The sequence below is a fragment of the Amblyomma maculatum genome, chromosome 7 (assembly GCF_055883805.1).
Source record: "Amblyomma maculatum isolate TAMU_Amacu chromosome 7, ASM5588380v1, whole genome shotgun sequence".
Classification (NCBI taxonomy): domain Eukaryota; kingdom Metazoa; phylum Arthropoda; class Arachnida; order Ixodida; family Ixodidae; genus Amblyomma; species Amblyomma maculatum.
In genome coordinates this window covers 89,510,442-89,535,352 of record NC_139350.1, presented here as the reverse complement: position 1 = coordinate 89,535,352, position 24,911 = coordinate 89,510,442, and the positions used below count along the sequence as shown (strand labels likewise).

Below are 24,911 nucleotides of genomic sequence, written 5' to 3'. Positions count from 1 at the left end.
AAATTAATCCGCTGCCTTTAACTGCTCGTAGCCCACTGTGCTGCTTTGTCACGTAAACACTCGCTGAACAGACTCATCCAGTTATTCTGGACATTGTTTATGCATGAATAGAAGAGCAGGCGTGTGACACCGGGCTGGAAAAAGCCAAGGGGAAATGCTTTTGCATCCACGGCGTGACCTTTCGGCAGACGTTCAAAGAGTTATTTGCAGTTGAAATATTTGCATTGTGGGCCTTTCACCGCGATGTCATTCATGCGCTCGTACGCCGAAACCGGAGAAAGTAGATTGCAGCTTCGTTGGCGCATGTCATCTACAATGTGCTGTAATGAGATCAGCAGAAGAACCGTTCGCAAGTTCGGCAGTGCTTAGTGCGTCCTCGCAAATGCTATTCTCTGTCATACTGGTGTCCACAGAATGGTACAGAACATCGGATAGTCGTGAGGCGCTGTATACCGTATATGCATACTGTGCACTTTCACCTAGTGTATCCCTAGCGAAAAGGCCGTGATACATTGTGGAGATGAATCCTCAGAGCTGCAGGTGTTGCAATGTTGAAAGAAGAAATCCGGTGGCTAACCTGAGTAATGTTTTTAAGATGGGAGTCCATGTCAGGGACTCTTGGATCCCCAGTCAGACCGGCTACTACCCCTAGGCCGTCGAGGCACGACCGTTGAAGTGTTGACGTCTGGTTTTCTTTCATGATTGGGTAGGACTGCATGCTAATCAGAATGTGCGAGCCGATTCCGAAGTGCTAGTGCGCCCAATTCGCATTTGGCCCCAGCAAGCTATAAATCGCCCTTCACACACGCACGCGCATACACATACATACATACATACATACATACATACATACATACATACATACATACATACATACATACATACATACATACATACATACATACATACATACATACATACATACATACATACATACATACATACATACATACATACATACATACATACATACATACATACATACATACATACATACATACATACATAGTTTGAGTGTATGAGCACTGACCTCTACTGTAGCTGAATTGAGTGCCTCATGGACTCGGAAGTAGTAGTTGAGGTCAGATCGGAGCACGCACACTATTCAACGACTTGTCGCGAGAAGAGCATGAGGGCATCATTTGTTACTGTGCGAGGTAACGGGCCCTGAATTAATTGCGCACAGGATCGAAAACGTAAATCACCTTTCGCCTTCGTGTGGGGGTCATATTATGAGGGTTTATTAAAGTGCGTCTCCTACCTGAGCCCGAGTCTGAACTGAGCGTATATTCGCTAACAACAAGTGAAAGCTTATAGCGTTGGATGCTATCGTTCCCCGGCCCCGAACATATTCAATGAAAACGTGGTTTTAAAAACTTGGCCAAATTTCAAATACCGCGATTTTATTTTAATGCTTCCTTCTTTTAAATTGCCAGAGTAGAAATCCTACACAGTTTCGCAACAAAAAGGGGCAACTAAAATTTAAGCTTCAAGTGCTTCCAGCTGCCGCTATCGGCAACCTCCACCAAACATCGTCCCGAAATCGCGACCCAGTTGGCGCCGTAACACACGCGGAATAAGGGGCACAATTCCCGTACGAAATGTGTTGTTGCACGGGGTCGAAGCTGCGCGTCTTATTTTCTGCATTTTGTTGCTGCAACTCTCATCTCGGTGCAGGATCTTATCTGAAAGAATCTATTATTACGATTTGCTGCAGACTTCTCTTGCCTGGCGTCCTCACGGACACGATGAAACCATGCATAGCGGTATTGAACCTCGCGTGCGTACAGAAACTGTACATGTAATTCGGGGAAGACATGACCTGCTGTCTTTGTCGACGCCAGAGCAGCCGGTCGTTGTTCCGCAGTTCGTTTCTCTGTCGCTCCTGCCTCTTTACGCTACTGACCTGTTCCGGCATATATCTTGCTCCCCTGGTCGTCTCGCGAATTCGTGTATTGCTACCAATGTTGGACGTGCATCTTCAGTGCAGTGCACTTGGCAAGTCTGCTGTTACAGCGACTTGTTTGATCGGCGCCCGTATTTCACTACTGCATATATTTGAGTGTTTTCAACGGTTTTCACAAAGCAATGCCCGTATTTTTTTTTTTTTTCTTATTATTGAACACTCTCTTTTCAATACGTGGGAAGTTCCCAAAGGATTTCGCCGCATATCTCCATTCAGTCATGGTCAAATTGTGTTTTGCGCCACCAGGGAACAAGGGTATGCACGTCTTCTTTGCACCTGCATTTTTCCTTCTCAGGTATATAGCGCTGTCCTCGCGGCGCAAATTACTCTCTCGTTTTCATTTCTGGATCCACGAAGGGCAGAGATGAAAATGAGACTGCCAAGTCAGATCTGTAAAGAGGATATGGGTTACTACAGGCCAAACAAATGTAGTATTAATCGCTTCTTTTGTTTTCAGGCTTTTGCGAGCGCCCGCGTTGGTGCCGTGCAGAAAAACAAGCTGGTGGGAAGTAGGCACGCATGCCCTTGTTCAACGCCGCCGCATTGTCATACTGTTGACCGAGATTACGCTTCAGAATAATACAGGCCCAGCTGATATGCGGCTACATCATTTTTGCATTTTATAAAGCTTTTGACTGAACGGTGTTTGACTAAAAAACAAAAAAAAAATCTTACTATTGAACATCCCTGGTAGTTTGTATGGATGAATGGCGCTGTTTGAGCACAAACATGAAGGCCTTTCTCGGGCCGCTACCGGACACTCGGCTGCCGTTCAGCCAACGAGGCGATGAGGGCGGAGTGACGACACGCCGCGAGAACACGATACCGCCGTGTTTTGGCCACCGACACGGCACCGAATGAGGCCTGTAAGGATGTGGCGGTCAAAGGCGGAGCAGGGGCTGCCGATAAAAAGAAAAAAAAAAAAGGACGGATTTCTTCCCACCCCTCTCCGTGTAGTCATAATCATCAAAGAGACTGCTCGTTTCTTCGCCGCCGTTCGTGCTCGCTACCATTCTGCAGCGCAGCGGGGAACCAAGCCTTGCCCATACCAGGACAAAAAAAGAAGAAAACAAAAAGCATTCTGCCAAGCCACCGGCGTGCACAAAACGCGAAGGGATAGAAGCAAGGAAACAAGGGAGGCTCTTTCTTTGCCGAGCCTCTCTCTCTCTCTCTCTCTTAGTTGTCCTCTCCGTAATGGCCAGCAGTGCCCGAAATTGCCGACATTCCATCAAATTTCGGCGCTGGTCAGGAGTCGCGAGTTCAGGCTCGGTTGGGGAGGCGGGAGAGCGACTGGCTACACCCTTTCCCAGGACTATCCTCCTCCCTTATTTCTTCTCGTGTCGCCATCATTCAAGAAACCGCTGCGCGGGCTGTGTGCCGGCCGGCGTCTGATTGGCCGAGGAGAAAAACGAAAGCTGGCCGAAGGGAAAAGGAACGGCAGCCACGGAACAAGAACGACCATACTCTACCATACAAGATGATCCCTCTTTGCACGCACAAACACAAAAGCGTGGCTGTGCGTACAATACAAAAGGTAACGGGGAGGTTGGTGGGAGGCGGTGTGGCATGGGTAGCAAAGAATAACAATAATGAGGACAGCTCGCAGCGGATTATATATCATAATCGCCCGGGGCTGATTTTACTCCCGCAGTTCCCCACCCCCCCGAGTGTCCCCTGTCTGGCCCTGTTTTTAGCTGAGTAGCTTCTTTCCTTAGCGCCACAGGCTGGGAGCGCTGTTTTGGCCTTTTTATTTCCTTTCTTCCCCGCTTTCATCTTCGTCGAAGCCACGTACACACTTTTTTTTTTCTCCTGCTTTTCCTTCTACCCTTCGCACTCTTTACGATCTAAATTAGCGAAGACAAAATGACTAGCCCGTATACAGATTGCGGAGAGCCGAGGAGGGGGAGAGGTGGCCGAGGAAAAATGGGCGGGAGGAAAGGCCTTCCTCGGCTGCAGAAGGAATATAGTTTTGCAGGAGCGGCGCAGCTTGCCCACATCGTATCCAGTAAGAAAAACGCCGGCAACAATGGCTACCGTGCTGCCGTTGGACGGAGCGAAGGGGAAAGAATCCAGGAGACGCTCAAAGCAAAGTTGAGCGCAGGAGGAAGGACATTAATTACAAAAATGAACGAGCCCCGGCCAGCGGAGTTTGTTGCCCGCGTGCCTGGTAGAAATGGTGGAGGTTGCCGAAAGTATAAAGGGTCGTTCGGTGCCAGGCTTATTTCGTCGCCTTTCGTTTTTTTCGTTTTTTGCCTTCTCTTGGTGGTTCTCGCTCGTCTCTGGGCACCGGTGGGGTGTTTGTCTCGCATCGAGGACTCCCCGAAAGGGATGAAAGATAACGTTAAATAACGAACGTCGCTGGAAAGCAACATTGGTGCGCAGTTGCCTCGCACAGATGACGGGAAAGAAGTCAACGCCGACTGAAACAATGAGAGGACAAGAAAAAGGGGAGAGCAAGCACGCCGATAGATTCCAGCGGCAAATTTATTGTTCGAGGGATCATCGATTTGCAGGCAGCTCTTGCTTGCTTCGCTTCTTTCTGGTGCAGCTCATTCCCGCGATGAAGTTTTCTCCGGCCCAACTGTGGCCCTTTGTGCGTGTGTGCTGGATGCGAGAAGGAGGAAAAGCGGAACAACCGCCCCCGTACGTTAACGCAGCCCGGGAAAACTTAATCCCGCTGAAAAGTGATCCCGGAAGTGTTCCGCAATATGTCTTGTGGGTTGGGTGTCGCTTCTGCTCCCCATCGCCTTTCTCCTTGTTTTCGACACTGATGATTTGATGCACGGAGCCCGGATGAGGTTCGCGGGTCAAGGTGCAGTTGTAGGGGCCCCCACTGAAGCTTCCTCGGACATGAAATAGAGCGATGACGGGAAGGTGCCGGGGAATTAACGACGCGTTCGACGGATTAAGGGCACTGGCCTGGTTTTGTCGCGTGACGTCGTGCTGGACAGACAAGCGGAAGGGGCAAAGCCTGTGCATGGTGACCGTTATGTTTTCCCGTTGTCCTGTACCTCCGCCCCTTGGCATCGTTGGCATGGAGCGCTGTGTCGTATCTCGGGTTATCTGTTGTTTAAGACGCAACAGAAATGAGTCGCTCGGACCTTGATGGCTCGAAGCAGTCAAAATTTATGGCTATAAAGTTTGGCGACCGTAACGTCTCACTCTGTTCGTGCACCATTGACATGGAGGGCAATATACCAGTCCTTGGATCTTTTAAGACACACTAATCGATCTGTCTTCTTAGTGGATGGATGCTTGACAGCTTGCGTATACTTAATAGGACGCTGTAGAGAGATCGGGCCCACTTGAGACTTTGCTGGATGTTGTGGTTGCAGTCCCGCAATGTCGATCCTCAGTGAAAATGTGGCATGGTCGAGTGCGACACGCCGAAGAAAGAGGACGAGACTGGATTTCGTTCTTGGCACAGGTGTACAGTTGATCTTATTTACAACGGTCGACACTTCGACTAGGGTTGTCGCTACCATACAGAACGATCGTTAACGTCAGGCCAGAGTCCGCCCTTCACGAGACCCTGCCCTGCATGACCGACTTGACACTGGCTACGCGTAGCTATTCCTCGTTCTTCGGATTGCGGCTAGCGCGAAGCTTGAGCCGGTCCGAACTCTCTCCTCCGACCAAAAGTTCCTCTTTTTGACGCCAAAACCTCTCCTTGATCACTTTGGCCTGCATTCTGGGATCCATTTTGCCAAAACGTCTTAGTATAGAGCCGGTGCGACGTAGGTTTTTTGTTTTTTAATTTCGAACGGAACAGTGCGACGCCCCCGGGCCTGTTTACTCGCGAGTACGGCGTGCATTCGACGAGGTCGTTCAGCTCTTCGCCTCGAAGATGGCAGACAGGCGTCAACTCCCAAACGACGGTGTCTAAACGCTTTCAAGTTCACACTACAGGTGCACATGGTGTCTGAGCCGCGCTGCAGCCGATCAGCAGAGTGCAAAAAGAATTAAAAAAAAAAAAAAAAGAATTAATCGCCCTGGGGCAGTGTGGTTGCTCACACGTTTGATGGGCCTTGTTTTCTGTTGCTCCCTCCATGTCTATTTTGTTGTGGCCACATGGACCTATAGAGTGCCCGTGCGCGCATGCTTATTGCTTTTTGTTGTCATTTCTACCACCGCAACTTCTCCAGAGAGCCTTCCACACATGCGTGGACTAGCAGACGTAAATAACAATGTTAGAACAGCAAGGCCGGCACCTCGAGATCTGGGGCCTGTAGATTTGGCAAGCTGTTGCTGAGGTTGTGCTCCGACGCATCTGATCAATTTCGGAGCAGTACTGTAACGAGTCTCGCAAGGATGTGTTGTGTCCGATCAAAAGTTTTCAAACTCCAACCAGGTGCGGTATTCAATTTAACAACTACCGAGGAGCCATTCGTGTCACTTGTAAGCAGATAAAAAGCAGACGCCTTTCGCTCGACGCCCCAAAAAACGAGCTCAGTTTGATGAAGCAGATGTTTAATTCTACAGAGTTTGAAATATTAGTGTGGAGCATACAAGTGTAATAGCTGTCGTCGCAGAAGACTTATAGGGAAAATATTAGGCCACTTTATACTTACATAGTCCGCTCTTTCAGTCAGCCGTTCAGTTACCCTATTTACAGAGTGCTGAAAAGCTTGTGCAAACTCAATGGAAGAAGGGGACTTGGGTAGCTGAAATGGCGTTCAACTGCAGATGTAATTTTGTCACTGCCTTCAGTAACAAGGTCCGCACGGTATGTCGGAATATAAAAGGTGTTTATAATTAGTTTTTCCGAATTTTTTTGTTTAAATTTGAAGGGAAATATACTAACGTCTTTTGTGTAAGCGAGTTATGCGGCTAGGCGGACAGACGCAAACTGCGAATTTGCCGTCGTAGACTCGTTCATTAACTGCAATAATTAACTTTTTATTCATTATGGTTAGCATGCATGTCTACATCGAAAACTTGTAGGCGGTATGTTATTTAATGGGTGCTTAATGATTGAACTCGCCTTTGTCCTGAAATGTGGTTTTCTAAACTTTCCGGCTAAAACCGTCTAATTGCGCATTCGGGGCACCGGCATTCGGTATGGAGCTTCTCCCTGGCGTTTGTAGCTATTTCACATAACGCTCCACTTGACAGAAAGAGAGAGAGAGAGAGAGAGAGAGAGAGAGAGAGAGAGAGAGAGAGAGAGAGAGAGAGAGAGCGCAGGATACTCTGATAGCCTTTTCGTTCTTGGCTCGCTAGGGTGCCTCGATATCAGCGTCGCCGCGGCGCGCTACATCGAGGCATGCTATGGCTCGCGAAACCGACGAATCACTATGTGGATGGAGTGGAGCGAGGAGAGCTTGTTTAAGCGATTATTTATCTTGCCACGAACGTAAACTTACCACTGTTTCCTTTGACTGCACATTCTTGTCAAGCGAAGCGCCGTAAGCCTTACTGCAATTACGCCAGGAAGGAGCTTCTAGCTGGGTGCCGTGGTCTCGCGGTAATTAGATGGGTTGGGTTGAAAATTTAGATGTGCATATCTCAAGTCATAAGCGCGGTAAATTGCGCAAAATACAATAATCATGAAATGCCGCTGCTGTCTACAAGTTTACAGTATAAACCTTCCATCTAACTGGCGTGACTAAAAAGTTAATTTTTTTTTAGCACCCCAGCATCATGACCTGAGTCAGTCATAGAAAAAAAAAATATACATGGACGTTAACAGGGCCCTTTCGACACCCAAGGCCCAAGGGCGCCTTGGACTAAGGGCCCCTTCCGCTGTGACCCGAGGAACGTCGCACTGTCTCCCTTGTAATACACGTTACTTTTCCTATAAACGTACCGTTTTGTTCTCAGTAGCGATAATTATAGTGCGTTATAATCTTTACACCCCTGTTTTGGCCACTGGAGTCGCGCAGTATGGTGCAACTTGTGCGACGTATTTTCTGACAAGGTTTAAAAGAACGAACAGCGCTTTCGGGAGAGCAGTGGGCTCCGGAAAAGCTACTTTCGGCTATATCGGTCGTTAGTAGGCCGTACACGCCACGCACTTTGATTCGTTAACGGAAAGTTTATCCCGTTACCGATAATGAGCGCTCGCACTGCCAGCGTTCACGGGCAGAAGAAAGTCTTCCAGGGGAGCCGTTCTCGCCTTTGTGCTGCGCCCTTTGACGCCCATGGAGGCTGACAGGGACGTCGTAGCACGTTCCGAATGGGCGCTCGCTCGGTGCTTTCTTCGCAGCCATATCCGGGGAGGAGGGAGCTCCGCGTCGAGGCCGTCGGCTCAATTCTCTTCATCCGTTTGACTTATGACACCGGCTGACACTAAGAGATCGCCCGGCACATGCGCCACCCCCCATCCGTGCTGCAAACACACGCGCCGACACTGGCGAGCGCAAAATGCTGCGCCACTCTCACACACATACGCACGCCTTCGCACACCAGCGCACTTGCGGAACGTACCAAGGAGGCAGCTAGAACACGCAAACAGTGCACGCACACATCAGCGTGCGCCGAGAGGCACACGGAGACACGTGCGAGAGGCTAAACACTCTCTGCCGTCCGCTACTGTCTGCCGTCTTTGTTTTTCCGTGGGGGATTGTGTTGCTCCTTGCGTCGCGTGCAAGGGCGAAACCCGCCGATGAGAGATGACACTGTGCGCTCCTGCAGTGTAGCGGCACACTCTGCTGTGGCTGGGGATTGTTCTCCGCCCCTGCGGCGAGCGTCGTCTTATCGGTGTTGTTACTCGCAATGCCGGGGGAATGCGAGCAATTCCAGCGCGCGAAGGTAATTGACTGCAGCTTTTTTTATTTATTTATTGTTATTATTCTCGTTGTCTCCGCTACCTGTGAGCCTCCCACGTCTGGATCCTGCACCCGTGCCAACTTGGTTACTATTGTGCTTTCGGCACCAGATTCTCTTGATTGCGTGTCTGGTGGTAGTTCTTGTTCGCAGCCTCTTTCTCTTCCCGGTTTCTGGATTAAGCTCCTGGGCATATTACTAGTGTTTCGTTTACATGGCGTCAGCGTACGTACTAAGTTGGCCTTGCAGGAGTGCGCTGGGTGTACAGTACGGTCAACTGTTAAAGGGAACATGGCGCCACGTGGCCGCACCACTTTGCATAGCTCTCCCGTGAGAGCTGGTGACAAAAAAAAAAAAATGCCTCAAGATGGATGCGCAGTGACAATGCTTTTCTCCGGCATGCACATGATGTTCTTCATTCTTTCCAATTATCGGTGGCAGCGCTTTGCGAAGTGTGTAACCTATGCGATCGCACGTTCCCTTTAACAGTGGGCCGTACTGTACAGTTGCGTTTCGTGTTGGAGGTCTGCCTGACCGGTAGAATTCGTTGCGCCCATTGTTGCTTCGAAGGCCGCGTTAGCCGAGGTTCAGTGTGGTCCAGCCACGTAAATCGTTTCGCATTGTGTGTCCGCTCCTTGTTGAAGTACGCGGGGCAGCTGGTGCTTGCTTAATTTTGCGGACCTGTGCAAGCATTGGAGTCGAGTTTTCGCGAAAACGTTACTAGTCGTCGTCTAGCGGCTGGACTTCCGTGAAATACCTCAACCGTTAACGGCGCAAAAGCGTTGCAATCGCGGTCATCTTTGGTGTCATTTGGCATCGTTCGTGTAGGGGGTCGCATTTGTACGCGGAGTCGATGAACAAATATCCCCACGTCGCGCTGACGAAAGTGATGCACGTATACGCTCTATCGTTGCCCAGACGGAGGTCTTGAACGATAAAAGCTGCGGCAAACTCGATTCCCACGGCCATATTTTCATATCGGGCTGCGTTTACTTGGGCCGTCGTCTGGCGCCGTAGTCGTAATGCGCGGCGGAGTGGGCGCCAGGTGCGAGGCGCTGCTCGTTGGTTCGAAATGGTGGGCCCGCGTTGATGGAGTTATCGCTGCATCAGCGCATCGTTTCATCGCGGGGTACAAGAGGCGTCCAAATCCCCGGCCTGCTGGTGCACGCGCCCGGGGCGCCCTCCGCGCATTCCTGGCGGCTCCTCTCGGACGGCCGTCTGGGCAACCCGGAGGAGGATCGCGCGACGCGAGAAAAGCTCGTAAACAAAGCTGCGGCTGACGTTTACGATGCTGCGGCCATTGTGCCCGCTGCCAAGCCCTGGTCGATGGCCACACAAAGGGAGCTGGCTCTTCGGTTCCTTGGGTCGAGAGGAGCCTTTGAGGCGCCGTCGCGAATTACGCCCCGCCATTAGTGAGGTCCTTGGGGACGCGGCTGTTCCGCCAGGGGCGAAGCGATTCGGCGTCCTTAGCGAGGAGAGGTCGCCCTCGGCGGCGGCGTCGCACGTTTGTCGTCCCTCGCCTCGTGTCACTTTTTCTTCTTTCGTCGTTGTCTGGCCGCCGCCGTTTTCGCTGCCGCTGCTTCGCTGCAGGCTTGCTGCTACCGGTCATCGCCCCTCTTCTTCGCGCGGCCTTTTTGTTTCTCTGTTCTTCTCAGAACAGACGAGCGGCTCATTGCTGCCAACAGCGTGCAAAGCCGAACGTGACCGTGCAGGAGGCGGGAAAAGTTTCTCGACATGGTGCATATCTTCTCTCGGAGGCACTGTCAAAACTGTAGAAAAAGGCGACCGAGGCGCATTTCTCTAGGAAGTTTTGCTTTGACCCGCGTACCGTCGCATCGGGAAACCAGTGGGGGTGCGCTTCCATCAAACTAAATTACCAGCTATAATATAGCTGAATTACAATGGGCTTTGGACCACGTTACTGCTTTTCTGCTCTGCAAAACGTGCTGGCTAGTGTGAATGTGTGGTGCCTTGCTCTCGTTCAGCGTCGGAGTTCAAAGCCGGCTGCTTGAGGCAAAGCACTTCAATTTTTACCACAGTTGCCGCTACGACTGGCCGCCTCTTACACGCCCCGAAAGCTTTACGGCCGCTAAATTGGTATGAAGACAAAGAGCCCGGGCTTTGGTAAAACCTGCTCTTTCTGTTCGAGTTGATCGGATACTGCTCTTCTTTTTATGTTTGCTTTTTAGTTGACATCAGCTGACAGTTGGTATTGCAAGGGCAATATGATGCTTATCCGGGGGGGGCCTAGGAACAGTGTATCGAGCTATTAGAAAAGAATACCAAAGCGTTTTTCTCAATTGAAACGGAACTTTATGAGTTTAAAATACAAGCTTGTATTGTTTCTGATCGCCCTACTTCGGTAATTGGTCGACGCTGGCTAATTAATTTTATAAATATCGCGGCAGCGTGAAAAGCCCCATCTGCCAGAAAATCCGGTGTCGACATTGTGAGCGAGAAATCGCGGAGCTGCCGCAACATACCCATGAAGGAAGTGCCCCTATAATATTTTCGCCGAAAAAATGTCCTAACATGGTTTGGCTGTTTGAATTGCATTGAAATGCTATATATCTGATCACCAGTGTTGTCGATTTGAGGGTCAGTATTTATGGTTCTGTACTGTGGTTACTTGCTCCGCGACATTCGGTGAGGCGACGCTCACGTTGCATGCTACATCACTCGCGCTGCCTCCACTGAGGTCTGCTTTCATTCCATTTTTTTTTTTTTTTTCCAAGATCATTCCCAGCATTCGCCTGTTTAGCTGCCGAGCCATGGCGCTAATAACGCAGACCCTTTACGACAAAGTACGGTCGGGCGCTGACGCGGCTGAAAGGGGAAATGGGATGTAACAAGAAAGCGGAGGCACCTCGTAAAGTTCGAGCAGGACTCTCTGGAATTTCGCTATCCGCTGCATACCGCATCGCGGGGCGATGTGTTGCTGATACGCCCGAGAAGTAGCAGCAAGCGGGCTGTCTTGCGCCAGCTATGTAGCAAAGCTCGTCTCTTTGTTTTCTTTACCCGAGGAGGAGGTGTCCGCGCGGAGACACTGACAGCCCGGCTCGAGCTAGTTCTGGCCGCAAGCAACGCTTGACAGCCCCTCGTGCGTCGGGCTTGATCGGCGATGACCTCCTCCAACCGTCGCCCACCCCCATCGCCCGCGCGGTGCTGTTAGTCATCGTCCGGCTGGTCGCGCAAGCGTCAGGATCCGACCCGGATTCCGCAGCTTCCTGCCGTCCCTATTTTTCTTTCTCTAGCCCCTTCTTTCGCTTCGACGCCGCAGCATAACGAAAGAGGGCGTCATTCTTTTCCCCTCGCTGCTTCGAGAGCGACGACGCTCGCGCTATCCTCGCGCAGGACCCGAGGAGGAGGCTCCTCTGTGAGCGTATCTCACGTGTTGTTTTTGGCCGAGGCGCCCGGTTTTATTAGAAATTCTTGCCCGCGCGATGCTCCGGACCGCGGCTCGCGAGGGTGACCGCTGGCCCCTGCGGCAAGCTCCGGGGATCCCACTTTTTTTTCGCCGACATTAGTTTTTGCCAGCATTTCGGGAGGAAATGCGCCCGGAAGACTGCGTTGATGCCCTCTGATTTGTAGCGCCTTTCTTACCTCCTTCTTATTTTTTTCTCCTTTTCTGGTGCCGACCCTCGTGGCTTGCTTCGCCCTTCCGAGCGGTGTGGTGCGTGGGCAGCCACGCTGCAGCAATAGCGCGTAGAAGGGAGGGAACCAACCAGCCCCGAGTGAGCTATGGGCATTCTTTTCGATCTCTTCGTTCCTATATTCGCGCGCCTATACCGCGCCGTCAGCCCAAGCTCCAGCCATTCCTTTGCGCCAGCCTCCCTTCGTTGTCCGAACGGCCGTGTTCTTCCTTGTTTCTTTCGGGCCCCCGCCTTTTTGTCGCCCCCTTTTTTGCCCATTGGTTCTGCGTTTATTCTGTCGTTTCCGATCTTCTCCTGGACCATCTCCGCAGTCAAGCGCGAGAGAGAACGCGCGCCGATGAGAGTGCAGCGCTGGATTGATGAGCGTCCTTCGGCCGAGTGGGATGAGCGCGTCCACCGCCGGCGATCTAACCGGGCTTACGGGCGCCTGGGTCGCCGCTGCCAACAGTGGCGCTCATGAAGCGCCCCCTTTGGCCGGCGCATTTTCGCCATTATGGTAGCAGCAAGACGACTTTGGCCGCTGAACCTGGCGGTGCATGGCCAGAATGGCCTTTTCTCGCCGCGTGCCACTGGCCGCATCAGGAGGTTCTCGTCGCATTCTCCCGAAGCGCGCTTTCGCCTATTGCCGCGCGGCGAAAATTTGCTCTTTTTTGCTAATGTGCGCCCGAGGAGGCCTCCGGCTCCCAGTGGCAGTCTCCAGAATCAGTAGCACACTCTGGAGTGCAAGCGCATCGCATTCCTGTCAGTTTATTTTGACTTAAAGTGGACGCGTCCTGCTTCGACTCAAAACTTATGGTTGCACTTCCGTCACACGCTTCAACCGACGGAGGATACTGGTTTGCATCCAAGTTTGATTCGGAGCCAAATGATTGCCAAAAGCATTTCGTCATTTGACTGGAAAATGGTTGCTGGTCAACCTTATTTCAGCGGGGAGCTCGTGAATCCAGAACCGGCGGAGAACAACTGTCACCTGCTTGCCGGATGCTGCTAGACGCACCTTCGCGCCCGAGCTGTCGCGCTCATAACTAAGGGCGTCTGTGCCGCTGTATTCTTTTGACCATGTATTCAGTGCAAAATAACTACTTAACGTGATCAAACCCAGCCACGAATCTGACGTGAAACCTCTGCCGATCTCAAGGCGAAAAAAAGATTCGGAGCAGATTTGAACCAAAGAATTCCTCGTGGGAAGCCAGTAGGGAACCTCGTCGCCATCGCCGCAGCCCATCATCCTGCGTGTTACACACTCTCGCGCTGTGAATCGCATGTCGTCGTCTTTATTACCTCCTATCCGTGCGCAGTGGATCCGAACACACCGCTGTCGCATTGCCCTCGTGAGGTGCAGTAAAGGTGAAAGGCGCTTTGACTAAGGGACTTGGCCCACGCTCGAAATTTGGGCGGCCCAACCTAAAAAACGACTTGGCAAAGTTTTAAAATAGAGTTTGCCCACGTTTAAACCTGACCTGGTCCACTTAACCCATCCATTAGGTTGCCCCCCTCCCTCCCTCCCTAAAAAAAAAAAAAAAAGTATTACATCGGAACGTGATCAGACAATCGAGATTTGAACGCTATCGCGCGGTACTGGGTTCGTTGGTGGAGTCAAACCGTAGTCTCTCATTTTTTTTTTAATCCATTGTGGATAATGGTTTATAAAGATCTGCGTTAATGAACACACTTGGGTTAGTCGACGCCTGCTCATCAGCTTCGATTTTGCAACTCGTGCACGAGCTTTGACTTCGTTTTGGCGCTGTTTCCTCGGCACATTGTCATACCCTCGACGGCGCCCGCTTGTATCGCCGTCATCTTCCTTCCGCTGTTATCGCCTAGTGGTTTTACTCTATGGTGTACTCCACTAACGCCTGTCCGTGGTCACGTTGTCTGTCGTTTGTATTCATAGCTTAAAAAGTGTTCCCGTAGGCCGTATACGAGTGGGTCTGACAACGCTGACTGCCATAGCGGATATCGGTGACTGTTTGGCTGATCACATCCCCGTAACGGTATGTTTACATAACTGCAGGTGGAATCCTGAACTGGTTTTGCTATGTCATGAATCATCATTGCTATCAGCCTGAGTGTGCGATCTGCGGACACCCTATCCGGCGTCAGAAATAAGCGCTGGTAATTTGTGAAGTGGCATTCTGGTATCTCGACGCAGGGGATAATCGCTTACGCGGAAGTGCATACGTCTACAAACTGCGTGCTCTTCATCTCCCCTTCAATCTCGCAACGCCCGACCTGTTGTTTCCTGTCGCCAGCCAGTAGCGGCATGCCAGGTAGCGTTATTATGTGTATGCGAGAGCTAACGAAAAGGAGTGCGAAATTGTTGCCGTAGTGAAGTAGCACTGTTTTAAATGGGGAAAGGGGATGGGGGTGCATGTGGCCACACCCTTCGGTATTTTGTTTAGCGGTTTTTTTTCTCCCTAGCTCGCACTACACCTGCTCTACACCTCCGTTTCGTCTTGCGAGCGAAGGACGCGCGTTCACGTGTTGCATTCCGGGTGCCGCGCAGTTCTCGCAGGTAGCCATAAGCAAACAAAAAGCAATTGCGCACGATCTTTCTCTCCGAAGTGAGGAGGTGTCGGATGGCGGCTTTTGCTGTGCAAAATTTTCCGACGTTGGCAGCGACTGTAAACGAGAAAGCGGCACTGAGAGTGACGCGTCTGATTAAAATTCACCGCGTTGTTTTCTGGAGTTTACGCCTTCCCGCAGCCACTGCGCAAACAGGCCATCTCCGCGCCCCCTTCCGGAGACGACGACGTAGGGGAAGAGGTGGGAACCTTCTCGCGGTTTTCCTCGCATCGGAGGCGCGGTCGGGTGTCGCTCGCGTCGCGTCTGAGTGCCGGCTACAAAAAAAGGAACCTCGGTCATAAAAGATCGGAGAGTCCCATAACCGCAGCTATACGAAACACGGCCATAAATAATCCATAAAACCGGACCGCGGGAGGCGAGAAACGTTCCCGCGCGGTGAGCGCGCCGCCCCGTACGCGAGAGCGCTGGTGGCGGGAACTCCTGTCCCACGCGAGGTTTCCTCACGAGCCTACGCAGAGATAAGGCACTGAGAGCACCTTTCCAGACGAGCGTGCTAGAAGCTATGGTGCGGAGGGTTGGTGTAGATATCGCGAGAGCGCTAAATGCGAGCTAGTCGTGCCCAGTCATTGTAAAACCGTGTATTGCTTTTTTCGTTCGTCTGCAGTGGTTTCCTCTCGTGTTCCTCAGAGGAGCGGAGTCCCGTGTGGCTTCTCCTCAGTTTTCCGTTAGGCGTCGCAATAGAGCTGTGCAGCAAATCACCGACGCACGTGTTTGTACTCGCGGCAGACATTGTCATTATTAGACGTCCCATTAAAGCCCCATCTCATTGGCTGGGTTCCAGACACGTAAGCCCCCTTGTGAAAGGAGAAGGGTGAGGCGCTCTTCTTCCCCTGTCGCGTGGCCCTGCCTCCCTCAGCAGAAGCACAGGCGCCTTTGGCGGGCCGTAAAACCCAACGACGGCGGAAACGGTCCTATAAAAGGCCGTCTCGCACCGCCCAAGCCGGCGGCGTCCTCTCGGTGCTACAGCAGCAGACCACGGCCTTGCGCAACTTGCGAGGGAGGCTGTAAAAGCGCGCTGCCCTCCGGCCTCCCCGCCGCGGCTTTTCTTCGCAGGCCTTTGTGTGTGGCGCAGCGCTGTATCTCGCGCGCTCTTGATGCCAACGACTGCTGCTCTGGCCCCGTGCGGCGAAGACGTTCGTGGCCGTAATTGTTGCGAAGGCGTCGACCACCGGCGCAGCGTGTTCTCGGAGGCGCTTCCCAAGTCGTAAACCGTCGCGCACGGCCACGAGAGGGGAAGGGGTTTTTAGTTCCTTCCGGCTCGTTCCGGGCCGCACTTGGCGTTATCTTCCTCTCGACCTTCCTGCGCGGCCATCATCGATGGACGTTAAAAAGCGGGCATCGTGCTCTAAGCACAGCGCTGGGTGATCCTGTTCTCGGCGGTCGTTATCTTGTTGGGCAAGAAGAGCCCCAGTGTTTGCTGCCGGCGGGAGCTGTTTTCAGTGGGATGAGGGTTTGTTTTACGAGTCTGGCGGCGGAATTGACTGGCGTGAAGGCGCTGCTCTACCGCAGAACCGACTCTGCCCTGGGGCTTGAGTGCAGGCCACGTGGCACAGATGAATAATTATCCGTGGGAAGAAAGGCGTTAAATATGTGCGGTGGGCTCCTCATCTCTTGAATAAACTCTCTGAAATTCCGGCCCTGGTAGAAGCAAGTTGTCATGGTGTGTATGTTACTAGCGGCGCAGCTAGAGCGCTAACACAATCGATAAAGATCGCAGCCTTCGAAGCGACAGGGTATGAACGAACGGAAGAAAGCCTGCACCGTGTCTTATCCTGAGGCTCTGAGGAGTATCACTCCAAGCGTCAATTCCCGTTAACTCTAGGTGCAGTTCCTGGCTCAGGAAGGAACTGCATGGCACGCGGTCGACCCGTGTGCAGGCTCGCGCAGTGGCAACAAATTGAACGGCTCGTCGCAGTGCACCGCGACGGAAAACGAGCGCCAACTTGACTCGCCAAGTCTGGGCGAAAGCTGCTTGGAAAGAGAGCAGGGAATATAAGGGATTTTTCTTTCGCGCTCAAGTTATTCGCGCGCGCAAGAGCGGTAAGTGCTTCGCTCGGAGAAGCGGCAGTTTCGCACGCGAACTGGGGAGGAAGAAGAAAGCCCGGGACCCGCCTCTTCCTAATGGGTTTGTAATGCAAACTTGGATGTTCTGCTGCACTTCCTTTAATTACGAGACAAGACACCCCAGCCAGTCAGCCAGCGTCGGGCCGCACTTCTTGTTCGGGCAATTTGGGCCGCGAACGACGGCAGCGTAGAAGGGATTCCTTCTTTTTCCCTCGCGGCCGCCTTTCGTCTCGCGTCCCCGGCTGCCTTCTCGGCCGCTCTTTCTCGCAGCTTGTCCTTTTTTGCTCTTATAACGAGCGAAATCCTTCGCTGCCGCGCGTCGCCGCTAATTTTATGGCGGCTGGACGCGCTCCTCTTCCCTGCTGCGCCGAGGCTATGAGCTGGCGAAAAGTCGCTGGCTGTTTTCGGCTTGTAGCCGAAGGGGGCTTTTGTTGGTCGACAGCGCATGCAAGCAGCTCGCGATATTGGCTTCCGGAGCGACGGTCCTGTTTTCCCCTTCTTTGTCGAGTGTTCTATCAGCTTCGCCTCGGCGCTGGCATTAGCGAAGCCCGCCTGACGCTCGCTCGACGAACATAGCGCTGGGACATCTTCTCACAGCTTTCAAGCAGAAATTACGAAACGACCACAGGGATGAAGAGGGCGTGGCCGGTGTCCTGTGCCGCTCTCCTCGCCGGTTGCTTGACAGCGCGTGGCGTGCCGACATTTGGTGGCGACGAGGACAAGCGCCTTCCACGTCGTGTCGCCTGATGACGCAGTAATGATTGCCTGCCTTTTTCGCTTTCTTACTCGTGTGCCATTTTTCGCGCCTTGAAGCGCCCCAGTTCTCAACTTTGCACGCGCTTCCAAAAGACGTGCAGTTCTTTTGGTTTTGTTTTCTTGGTTGAAATTTTCATATGTTCTTGGCGTTAGGTGTTCTGGAAAACGCGGCGTTCCGCGTCAGAACTGCTCAAGCTGCAAAAGGGAAAAGCTTGAGTCTCCGAGGTTCTGTTGAGGGATCCTGCAGTTGAGTCATTCGTCTGCGTCCTTTCCATTTTTGCGCTTTAATGGAATTCCGCTCACTGCGCCCGTCTCAGTGCGCTTGTCGCGTCTGAAATGCCTTTATGACGCCTTTGCTGTTGGAACAGCATAACCCGCCGCGTCGGAGCATCCTGTACGTCTGTCTTTGCTGTAGACTCCGACGAGGCGGCTTTCGGAACTCCCTCCTTTCTTCTTCCCCCCTTTTTTTATTTTACTTTTGCGTCGGGCCCCTTTCGCTGCGCTGATTTCAGCGCTCCCCAAGTAGCCTTGACGTATGGCTCTCCTAATGCCGACGCCGCTTCATTACTTCCTTGAGTCGCGCACGGCTTGGGGAGGGACGAACCTAAAAGCGGGAGAAAACGGGGATTCTATGAGAAGTCTTTAAAAATAGGAGGCTTTTTCCAGATGATCCCGTTATGTCGTTTGTGAGGCGCGTGAACGCGGTTCCCATGCCCTGTTATTATCTCGTTTCAGGATTTGAAAGCCGCGCGATGAAATTTTGGGGGACATGTTCTACTTTCGCCTTTTTTCCCGTGATCCATGTCGCCGCCGAAAGTCTGCGTGTATGTATATTGAATTCGCCTTTTTTTTTTCTTCGTGAGGCGGAAGCATTAAAGAAATACATGGGCTCCCTTTGTGTCCTTGATGGCGCAGTCTTTAAAACTGTGCCGTGAGCTCTTTGTACTGACTGAACCGTGGTCTATCTCATGTTGTTTAAATGGCGCTGCATGCAGACGCTTCGAGCGACGCGTGTCAGGTGCTGTCACTTGATCTGCCAGTAGCTGGGCGCATTGAAAAGGCTACCAAAGGGGCGAGAACTTTCGCATGTGCTTGGTGTGTGCCTAAAGGAAGGAAAGCCCTTTTTACCTCATATCTGCGCATTTCGCATTCTGTCGGTCCATGTGTCTGTACAAGATATACTGATGGAGTACAAGTCCAAGCTTTTCTGTGTTTCCGCCAGGAGTCCACTTGACCGCGAGAGAATCGCGTAGGCGTTTGTGGCGCATAGCGTAGACTTGTTCCACGTGGAGGCGAACACTCGCCGAAAGCAAGCAATAAAGGCCCTCTTCGCGTGCTGGGGAAATCCATCCTGCCACATTTACGGCTGCGCGGCTTTGTTGCCGCCAAGTTCTGCCTGCTCCCAGTGAGCGCGTGCTGGCATCCTTTCTGAAGGGCCATGGTTTTGCCTGGGGGGTATGTGCACACATTCGCGGCTGCCCCGCACTCGGCACCTGATCACTTTAATTCCTCTACCTTCTCGCCGCTCGCTTATTCCTGACCGGCTTGCGCCGGAAACCCTTATTTCGGGCGGATAGCGGAATCGGGGCGCTGTTTGCCACCATCTTTTCCCCTAGGGCACCGCCGCCTGCTTCCGGCAGGAGACATGAGAAGCGGGGCCTCCGTCGTCCCAATGCGCCCGTTATCGCTCCCGGAGTGCCTCAAGCCGGGCACAAAACTGAGCTCCGTTCCTTCAGAGTTCCGTGCACCTGCTGAGCTTCTCTGTCCTCTCCTGCTCGCCTCGCACGTTTAATCTCGGACACTACGTACTGAAGTTACGGCGATCATATGTGTGCTAGTGATTGTTAAGACTTATTTTGTTAGCATTTGATTTCGCCGCTGCAGCTTTCCTGTCGATCAGCTAGCACAACCAGTGCTGCCCCGCGCAGTGCCATTCCACGAGGCGTTTGAGTCTTAGCCTGCTCCACTGTCGCCAGGCGAGGTATAATGAGCGTTATGAACCAACACTTTCGTGCACTACGAGGTCAATTATGCCAGCCGGCTCACCTTTAATAGCTTGCTATTGTGGCCGGCGCTGCAGGGTTGTGCCTACCGATGATATCGCAGATGGGGCTGAGATTTGCACGCAGCTAGTGAAATGCGGTCAGTGCGGGAGGCACGCGGGAAGTGTCGCTCCAGCCTTGCTCTTACGCATTAACCGAGCGGGTGCTGTAACTCACTGCTGACCTCATCGACAGTGCTGCATGTAACTGTATCGGAAATGAGGCTGGCGCTGTACGGAGGTGACAGAAGGAGCTTGAGGTAGGTTACGCCATTCTTCCCCGGCCCTCTGCTGTGGCCAACGACGACTACACGGAAGGAGCGGTACGTAGGGAGATTTGGGGAGGGGGCGAAGAAGCAGAGACTTATCTCGGGAGTCCAACAACGCGCGAAGCGGGGAGCGAGGGGAGCCCCGTAAAGGGAGGTGCCGCCGCTTGGACCCACGCCATCTGGCCGCTTGATAACGCGGCCTCCGCCGACGTCCTAGCGTAATGGCGCTCTCTCGGCACTCCTGGCCGGCGGCTGATACGAGGCGGACTTTGTAGGGAGGATGGGGAAGTGTGCCGAGTCTTCTGGCATAAGAGGGCTCCCTTGTCCTCCGCGCCGGGGTCTGCGCGAGCGGTGGTGTTGGCGACAGGAGCCAGCGTCGTCGAGGGGACCTCTGCGGGGATTTATGGGCGCCGGCGTATCGAGAACGGCTTCTGCCGGACGGCGGCGCTGCTCCTTTTCCTCCGCGCTCCTTAGCCTCTCGCCTTAGCCTACAATTGGCGCCTCTGCAGCTGTTATTCCCAGTCACGGTCGGTGCGTGCGCTGCTGTTCTGCGTTTGTATAATTATTTACGATGCTCTGCTTTTCTGCGTTGGTGAAGAAAACACACGTCAGGCTGTCTGTGTGTTTTTTAACTGTGCTCTCATCGCGCGGCGTCCCTAAAGAAATTTCTTTTGTGCCAAAATACGTATATGATCCCTTCTCTTAGTGCGCATTCTTCGCATCATAACCAATCCTGACTGCACTTTTCTGCAGTCTGAAATCTTCACTTTCGGTCATCTTAACAGGGGAAGCTGTTGACACTTAGTGCTGGCACTAGTGTTTTCTTACACCGGTGGAGCTGTTACCAAATTTATGCGTAGTTTGTGAATCGTTGCTTTAAACATTTTGGTGTAGCAGGTTGGTTTCAGTGATAGCTTACTGAAAGCGATCATCACAGCAGTGTGTTAAAGGCATCCGCAGAGGCACAGCGAACGTGCGCTGTGTGTGGTTGACATTATCAGTGGCAAGGTCCCACGCGCATTTGCTTCTGACAGGCATTGAAAGACGCTCGCATTCTGTCGAATTTCGTTTTCTTTTTTTTTTAAGCCTTTATTTGCTTCTTGTGCTGGTGCTCACAAGCGACTACTCTTATTGCGCACAAGCACGGCGTCTTGTGTCAAACTGCCTTTTAAACGATTCTTTTTCAAGATCGGAGAGTTGACTGATGTCATAGCCGAAAAACAAGCATTGAGCTACCGAACGTTGGCGAAGAAGGAAGCGGGTGTGACGGTGTTGTCGGGCTTTTGGTAGGACCTGTTACGTCAGCAAAGAATTAAGCAGTAGCTCTGATCAGCGAACGAATTGGAGCTAGCTTTGAGCCGTCTGACTCAAAGTCCCTTTACGAGGGACCCTGGAAGGGCAAACTGCTGATTGCTTTGCATTTACCCCTGTTGTGGCTGTGCCTGATGTCTCTGTTCTTTGCTGCAGCTTCCCCACGGAGTGCGCGCCATGGCCTACAGTCCGCCGCCTCACAGCGACAGCTCCACGCCGCTCAGTCCCCCCATGTGAGAGGAGCGCTCCTTCCATCCCACCCACTCACCGGTCGTCGTTGCGAAAGACATAGCCGTTCTTCATCTCTCGTTGTGCGCCACCCTTGGAGCGCGCCCTTCTCATCATTATCCGTCTCTGGAGTGACGCGTGGCCTCGCTACGAAGACGCTGATCATATATAGGGCACGACGAAACAAAAAAGACAAAAAAGACGATTCCGCGGAAAGGATTCTCGGGTGAGGGGCGTTCCGGCGGGACGGTAGTAGTGGTAGTGCTGTATACGTGCGGGGCGGAGCAGAGGTCACGTCACAGCTGGCTTCCGTATCCGGCGAGCGTTGATCCGCGTGAAGGCCGTTCGGCAGGTGTGGACTGCGGGGCTCCCCATTTCGCTTACTTACACGCGTTTCGCAGCTTCGCTCGTTTTGCGGAAGCCCCTGATAGGCAAAGGTGCCTCGTCTGGCGTTTGCGAATCGGGTATTTAAGTGTTCTTACCGTGAACAGGCTGCTACGGAGCTTCTTTATTTAAATGGAACATACGCTTCTGTACATATGTTTTCTCCTTGGTGCGCGCGCAATCCGTTGCGAGAAAAGTGCTGTAGGCTCCACTGTCTTCACTGATCTGCCCCGCTACACACGCTGGCGCTAGCTTTGGCCCGTGAGCGTTCTTTGTTGCGGCCGATCTGTTTTAACTTTTTAGCCTCCGGGGCTGCTGGCGTTTGGTTTTACGATCGCCTTCCCCAGTTCACGGCGTAATCAGAGCCGGTCCTCGGAAGCGGCTCTGAACCGTACCTGGATGCGGTGGGCCGGCTGTCACGAGACCTGCGTCCGCCTCATTTGTCCTTTTCATCCCGAAGCGCCTCTCACCGTTCGTGTGTGGTGGAGCAGAATAAACGAAAAAAAAAAAAGCTGATGGGAAAAAGCAAGAAAGGGGTCTCTGCTGCCTTCTTTGTCCCCTTCACCTCATCACAAACACAAGTACACGCAATAAGTCCTTGATAGCAGATCTCGTGCTGAAGTGCTTCTAGTGCCTCTGGTGTCGTGGCGTCTGGCCTAGAGGCGCTCCCACCTCCGCACAAGAGCTGCGAAGCGCTAAGTTTCCTCTTCGCTTTTTACGCGTTCCAGTTTTGCAGAAAGGAAGGAATCGGTCCAACGGGGACGACGCTATGTTCGAGAAGCGGGAATCGCTTGAGAGTAGGCGTCAGTTTAAGTGTAATATTTTAGTGCAAAACGCAATAGGTGTCCGAAGGGCTCACTGCGGGACATGAAGATGCTTGTGGTGTTCCGGCCTTTGCCGTCATTTTAAGGCATCAAGTTTTTAAAAGAGTTCAGGTCATTGCTTGTGGATGGATTCAAAAAACGATAAAGCCGTTTACGGACGAAGACCAGTAACCGTTCTTAATCCCTATTAGGCAAACATAGGTCAGCATGAAGGCATTTTTGAGCTATCTAAGGTAGGCATTCTGGTATTGCGATTATATTTGCACCAACACCTGAGTAAATAGCCAGTTGTTAAAGTATGACTACGCCGAGGTTTTACATCTACATCTGGGCCGCATCCCTTTATATCCGTTGTTCGTGGTTTCGCGCGCGGTGAATTCGGTAACGCGCTGGGACATGGTCCATTAGATTATTAAGTGCACCCTTTGCAGCCGTGAAAGATGTACGTACCCGGCGGGCTGACCTTGTAGCCTTTAATGAAAATACGACATGCTGATGCCGTTACGCTTAAACTTCAGGTAAGTACGGACGCTATGGCTGTTAGGACACTTCGAGTTGTCTACCCACATGTACCATCAGCGTCAAGTGAAATGCGAACAGGATAACTAAGTACCGATCTCAAAAAAACAAACTTTTGCTGCTGTAAAATACAGATGATATCAACTGTCACCTCCCTGCAGCACTATAGTGAAAAAGTGCGCTGCTATCCTGTCTCCCTCAGCTAAAACTTCCTTTTTTTTTTTTCCTGTTTCATCTCTATTGATCGGTTTTAATTTAGCGCTGATTGTGCATGATGAATGAACACGCGTCACACGTTTTAACACGCTGTGGTCCCACCTTATAAACACTCCTGACTGCAAGTGACCTAGAACAGAACTCGGTCTGGAGCACTAGCTGCTCAGGAGTGTATCATGTCGTGGCGTAGCAAGTGCAATGTGCAGAACATTTGTTTTCAGAGTGTTTCACTTGTTTTGTTGTTGCATGTTGATGTTCTCAGTGGAAAGAGTGTCGTCTTTATCACCAAACTGCGGGGGGTGATTGCCTTGATTCATATTTGCTCCTGCACGATGGTGGAGTGCCCTAGCCGCCTAAATGTACGTTCTGATGTTCATTTCGGTGAAAGGAGAGCTTTACGCCCGTGCATGCTGTTGTGTAGTATCTCGCTTCAGAGGAGTCAGTGGTGGCAGCGATGAGAGTGTCTTGCAGGTGCGGTCCGCAGCCCTGTCAGTTACGTACCCGACACAGGTAGGTGTAATCGTTGCCATGGTTAGCAAACGATTTCGCGAAGAAAGATTGGAGCGCATCAGGTGAGCTTTTCTTCACGCCCATCATTTCGCCTCATCCATCTTATGTATCACATCACCTGCCCAGCTATGCCCACCGCAGGAGAAAGGCTCCTCCCACTGACATCTGGTTAACCCTATATGGTGCCACCGTGTCACAGCAGAATGTCTGACCTCATCTGTCCAGACAGCAGTATTGGTCCGAGCTCTTTCATTTGCCTTCTCTTGTAATCTACATTTTTCGCATTATAATGCTCTTTCGTGTACTGTGCGATATCATCATCAGCCGGTCTATACCCACTGCAGGGCGAAGGCCTCTCCCATACTCCTCCACTTAACCCGGTTCTGTGCTAGCTGCATCCACTTGACCCCAGCGAACTTCTTAACCTCATCCGCCCACCTAACTTTCTGCCGCCCACTGCTACGCTTTCTTTTCCTTCCCATTCCTTTTTGATTTCCACTAGAATATCATTATCACGTAGGCGCGCTGAACTTTAACTCAAGACAATTCACTAACACAAGACAAGACTGGTACGTTAGTGAATCGTCTTGAGTTAAAGTTCAGCGCGCCTACGTGATGATGGAAAACCAACTAGCCGCCATTACAGCATTGCTTGCGAGAATATCATTAACTTGAGTTATTTTTCTGACCCACTCTGCGCACTTCCTATCTCCTAACGTTACAACTATCATTTTGCGTTCCATGCGATATCAGTGCACGGACCACACAGGTGGTGGAAATTTCCGGAGCCCTCCAGTACGGCCTCTCTCGTAGCCTGAG

The 24,911-nt window shown here is 52.0% G+C and overlaps 1 protein-coding gene across 3 annotated transcripts in view; it reads left to right on the top strand.

Annotated features, from left to right (window-relative positions):
• exd (PBX homeobox extradenticle) overlaps window positions 1–22,624 on the top strand; it is a 316,334-nt gene extending 293,710 nt beyond the window's left edge. Inside the window, exon 10 of one of the 3 annotated variants that reach the window (XR_014708815.1) lies at window positions 21,568–22,624. Coding sequence is in view for 2 of the 3 variants with exons in the window: in XM_084609241.1 (XP_084465367.1) it covers window positions 21,568–21,648 (81 nt within the window). In the remaining variant the exon portion in view is untranslated. The remainder of the gene's footprint in view (window positions 1–21,567) is intronic. The other 2 variants (XM_084609241.1, XM_084609243.1) reach the window with 2 other exon arrangements.
• Window positions 22,625–24,911: the final 2,287 nt, after the last annotated feature.